This window comes from Crocuta crocuta, unplaced genomic scaffold, assembly GCF_008692635.1.
Source record: "Crocuta crocuta isolate KB4526 unplaced genomic scaffold, BGI_CrCroc_1.0 scaffold660, whole genome shotgun sequence".
NCBI lineage: Eukaryota > Metazoa > Chordata > Mammalia > Carnivora > Hyaenidae > Crocuta > Crocuta crocuta.
Window position 1 is genome coordinate 123,593 of NW_027531886.1, and position 4,919 is coordinate 128,511.

A 4,919-nucleotide genomic window follows, 5' to 3' on the forward strand; every position below is an offset into this window, starting at 1 on the left:
CTGTATTAAAAATAAAAACCTAAAAAAAAATTTTAATAGAAGTAAAATCCTGTTGTTCTTATCATATGAAAACCTTTATTGGTAGGTAACAGATTTTGAGTTAAGATTCTAATATCCAAACTTACTTGAAGTAATAATTTAACTAAAAAGACAATAAGCAATTTTTTAAAGTTCATTCTTGGTAGAATTCAAAGAAAGCCCATTAACGGATGCCATTTTCCACCTATCGAAATGGCAAAGATGTTTAAAAAGAATAAAACTTGGCAAACTTCAGAGAAACTGATGAGTAAATGAAGGTATCCAACTGTTCTAGAAGGTTATGTGAAATGCATATTCAAAGCCTTCAATGTGTGCACACTATTCTGACCTAGATATCACGTCTCTGCAATTTTCCTAAGGAGATCATTTAAAGGTTAAATATTTTAGCTATTTAGGATATTTACTGCAGCACTGCTTAGAATAGCAAGTTCTACAAAGAACCTCGTTGAATAAGCAATAAATGTTTAAATGTATAATGTATAATCTATACGAGAGCAGACAGTAGGTCTCTTAACTGAACTGCACTTAACACATTGACACAACTCCCAGAGTCCCCGCTGAGTCACAGGGAAATAGGCAAAATGCTGTACCGAAGGGCCCAGAGCAGCTCAGGATGGTGCAAGCGCAGTGTGGGAAACACCTTGCCAGAGAGGACTCTTTTCTTCTATAGAGGCTTGTTTTTGTCTCTTCCAGACTCAACCAACCTCCCGTCCCATCAAGGAAGAAACTCTGACTCGGCCATTCTCAGAAGAATACCTCCCTTTGGGTTCCCAGGTGACAATGTGATACTGGACACGGAAAGCAGTACTATGTACTAGTCAAGTGTGCCCCGGCCCCACACTGCCTGCCTCCGAATGGCAGCACCACCACCTCCTATCTGTGAGACCATGAGCAGGTCACTTAACCTCTCTGCTTCAGTTTCCTGAGTAACCTAACCTGAGAGGGTCGGAGAACCTACCTCCAGTGGCGGTGGAAGAGCTTCACGAGCTCACACGCAGCAAGTGCTTAGGACAGTGCCTTAGCACATGGCAAGGGTCCAGGAAGCGTAAGCAGCCGTTATTGTGACTGTTCTAGTTGTGGACTCAGATACATCCTGGCCGGCCCCGAGCAGAGTGCCAAGAGCCATCTGGTGAATGAAAGGATGAACACACAGTCCTGTGTGTCCTCATCCAGATCATCTCCGAACACCTCCTCTCAGTATGGCTTTATGTCTAAAGCTTCCCACAAATCCTCCCAAATGCCTTACCTTTTGTTTGCTGCCCTCACCCCGACTTTTCATCTGCCACCTGCTAACAACAAAAGCTGGGAAGTGGAGGGAGGCACATCAGAGGAATCATGTAGGGTTGATGGGATTTACACACCCCACGGGAACTGTAGCAAAGGTCAGGCTTATGCAATGCCCTCCAAATACCTTGTCAGGAAACTGCACACATGGACAGCTTGTGATAAGTGTCAGAAATGAAATGTTTCCAAATGCATATAAAGGCATTCTGCCCTCATTTCTTTACCACACGGGAGGCAAAATGATAGGTTCCTAATTTAAATTGTCTTGAGAGTGTTTATTGTTTAGTAACTCCCTCTCCCTCTGCCCCATCAGCCACTCTCTTGTTCTGCTCTGCTGATCACCCTAAAGGTTGAATACATTCTTTTTCTCAACAGAGGATGAGAATAAAGACTGAAACCAACACTTGATCGGGCTTTCAGCGGGCACCATGCCACTGTGGAGTGCTGCTCTGGAACATGCATGGTTCTCCTAGGGCTCCACAACATAGTCTTTCCTCAAGGTCACTGGTACTCTCATGGAGTTGAAATGCCGCTGCCCATCTAAATACAACATGGACTCTGAAACACAAAAGAGAGAACCCTGGAGAAGCCCGCGGCACCTTACAAAACCATCGTACGAATGCTAGACTACTTGGGGACACGAGGGCAGCGAAGAGCGTGCAAGACCGGCCCTAGGCAGGCCCTATCAGGCTGGGGGTGTGCAAGGCTCCTGAGGGAGTGGGCCTCGACTCTTGCCCCTTTCTGTGGCTGGGCCAGTCTCTTACCACCAGTGGCCGCTTACAACCGGACCGACCCTACAGACAGTAGCCAGGTCGCGCAGAGCAGCGACGGCCATCTGCAGACCATGAGGTACCCTGGCCGTCAGGGCTGCAGGCCCTCGAAAGCACTATCTCCTAGAGATACACTCTGGAGCTAAGAGGCATCTGTATGCTTCCTACAACAATTTAAAAGAAGCAAAATTTCTTTATACATTCTTCTGTTCATTAAGGACAGACAGACATTGCTGCTTACCTCCGTAGGTTCTGGGGAAAACCAAGGGCACTTCTTTTTCTGACATGAACGTGAAATGAAAGACATTGGTGGTCATGTGCTCTTTATTCTCAAGAGAGGCCACCTCACTGTGTACTCTGACTTGAATGTAATTGTCCTGAGTAAAGCAAACCTAAGAGATTTAGACATGATAGTTAGTCAAGTGCATTAGAAAGGAGAGAAAAGGCAGTCATAAGAGAAACAGTGGCTTTAGAATTTAAAAAAAAAAAACTTCTCTTGTAGGCCCGAATGATAAGAAAAATTGTATTTCATCTCTCACCACACACTTACCTGCGAAGAAAGAAACAGCAGTGATCCAACCTCAACAGGTTTCTGAAACATGATATCATCCACTGCCACTACGAACGGTCGGGAACCACTAACAGACAAAGGCAGAATTTGAGTCAACCACAAAATTCAGTTGATGTCAATTTCTCCCCTAACAATTAGCTGAAGCAAAATGTAAATGATCAGAAAATAAACCCAGGGCAGGGGCAAATAATCACACCAGTGAGAAATGGTAAGGGATGCCACTGTGACACCACTCTATCTTTTCCTTTCTGCACTGTCATCACCTTTTCTCAGTAGGTCTTTAAAAAGGTACTAACTGACAAAATCAGAGCAACGGCCTTTGAAAATGAAGGCCAAGTGCAGGTGGTATCAGTGTGAAACTGATTTAAAAACAAAGCACACACCCCGACACATCCAGACTGACCTAAAATGGTTCATTTCAATGGGGTTCTGCAAACTGCCTCTCAGAAGTCAAAAGTACCTTCAGTCTAACTCACCCAAAGTTACAAGCAGTAGCCCATCCAAGTTCATATGCTTTCCTCATAAGGAAACCGCCAAAGATCCGATTGAAAATGTTCCGCTCCTATAGGACATAAAATAATTATTAACAGATAAAAGCTCATGACCACCCTCATATGCAGAACAAAGGAATTAACAATGCCACAGAACAGAGATCACTTTAAAGGTGGGTCAAATGTTAGATGAGAATCACAAAAGCAAGTTATCCTACTTAGAAGATTTTTCATTAACTTACAATACCTGAGGGTGGCAAATTTCCAAGCTCTTCAGTTTTGAATCCTCCATCCACACCGCATTAGGGGGTAAAACTCGACTTTGAAAACTTATAGTCCTGTACAAAGGAGATTTAGTAAACCCTCTTAATGCCATGTTTTTACTGCTGAAAAGTAAATTATACGCAAACAACTCCCGAGATGTTGAGGCTTGAGGCCCACATGGCTCTGGAGAAGGCCAAGGTTTCAATGCTCTCCCAAGCTGGAACCCCACCACCCTCACTCACTTTGGATCCAGCGTGCTAAGAAACATCTCATGTATGGTTGTCCTCTCCTCGGCACTGGGAGCCATTTTCAGTAATGACGTGGAGCTGAAGGCGACCCTTCTCCCCTTGTTCACTGGAACAAAGGACAGTAAAGCGCTACGATCAGGAGGCTCCCACCGCAGTACTGCGGTTCCTGGGCTACTTCGGACCCTACAAAGGCAGGGTCTCTTGATTTCAAAAAGCCCACTGGAAATTGTACACATATCCCAAAGAAGGCTGTTGAGGCTACGTAAGGTGTCCAGCGACTCTCTGCTTGCACATGGACTATACCAGCTCAGCATGAGACCACTTAAAGACCACACTTAGACCATCCGGGGCACCTGGGTAGCTCGGCTGGTTAAGCGTCCAACTTTGGCTCAGGTCGTGATCTCACGATTCGTGAGTCTGAGTCCCATGTCGGGCTCTGCACCGTCAGTATGGGACCCACGTCAGATCCACTGTCTCCCTCTCCCTCCCTCTCTCTCAAAAATAAAACAAACATTTAAAAAAAGACCATCTTGACCTAGAGCCCTGACCAGGAGTTATTTGATTAAGATACATTTCCCATTTTATTAAAAATGAGAAAACAAATTACTGCATTTAACAAATATTGTCTAATCAAGAAAACTGTTCAAACTATGGAACCAAAAACAAGGTATTTTTAATTTCAATAACTTCTCAGCCTGAGTAAGACACTTGACTGGTATGAGCAGTCCATACATGCTCTTAAATAACCTCGTGTGCAGTACAGTTACTGTGCTTTACAGACTATATCATATTATAAACAAATTACTATACATTCTCCTTGTTTAAAGAGCTCTTCTTCCTCTGGGCTTTCAGGGATGAGTGGATTTACAAATGCCGGCCTAAAGAGAAGAAAAGAAAAGAATAGAGTTTAAGAGGTTTATAAATACAGTTTTCCCCAGTAAAATTGGAAGGTGAACAATTACCCAAGTCTTTGCTGTTTGTTTTAGGTAGTGCTTACTGACTGCTTCATATAATAACCCAGCAAGAACTGAAGAGCTCTCTAGTTACAGACTCATCTATACACGAGAAAGCTTCCATTATGAAAAGGATATTGCCTCTCGCCAAAAAGTTTCCCCTGATTATAATGAGGAAACAGTTAAAAATAGGCTGTAGAACATTCCACAGAACAACTGGCCTGGACTCTTCCAAAAATGTCAATGTCTTCAGAGACAGAAAATGGCAGGGGGACATTTTTAAAAAAAAAAAAAAAACA

The 4,919-nt window shown here is 43.6% G+C and overlaps 1 protein-coding gene across 2 annotated transcripts in view; it reads right to left on the reverse strand.

Annotated features, from left to right (window-relative positions):
* Nucleotides 1–1,574: 1,574 nt before the first annotated feature.
* ACOT9 (acyl-CoA thioesterase 9) overlaps nt 1,575–4,919 on the reverse strand; it is a 23,315-nt gene continuing 19,970 nt past the window's right edge. For both annotated transcript variants that reach the window (XM_077773136.1, XM_077773135.1), the window contains 7 exons: nt 4,478–4,545; nt 3,662–3,773; nt 3,403–3,493; nt 3,141–3,226; nt 2,644–2,731; nt 2,335–2,485; nt 1,575–1,881 (listed from right to left, as the gene is read on the reverse strand). In XM_077773136.1, coding sequence (XP_077629262.1) covers nt 1,793–1,881; nt 2,335–2,485; nt 2,644–2,731; nt 3,141–3,226; nt 3,403–3,493; nt 3,662–3,773; nt 4,478–4,545 — 685 coding nt within the window. In that variant the 3' untranslated portion in view covers nt 1,575–1,792. The remainder of the gene's footprint in view (nt 1,882–2,334; nt 2,486–2,643; nt 2,732–3,140; nt 3,227–3,402; nt 3,494–3,661; nt 3,774–4,477; nt 4,546–4,919) is intronic.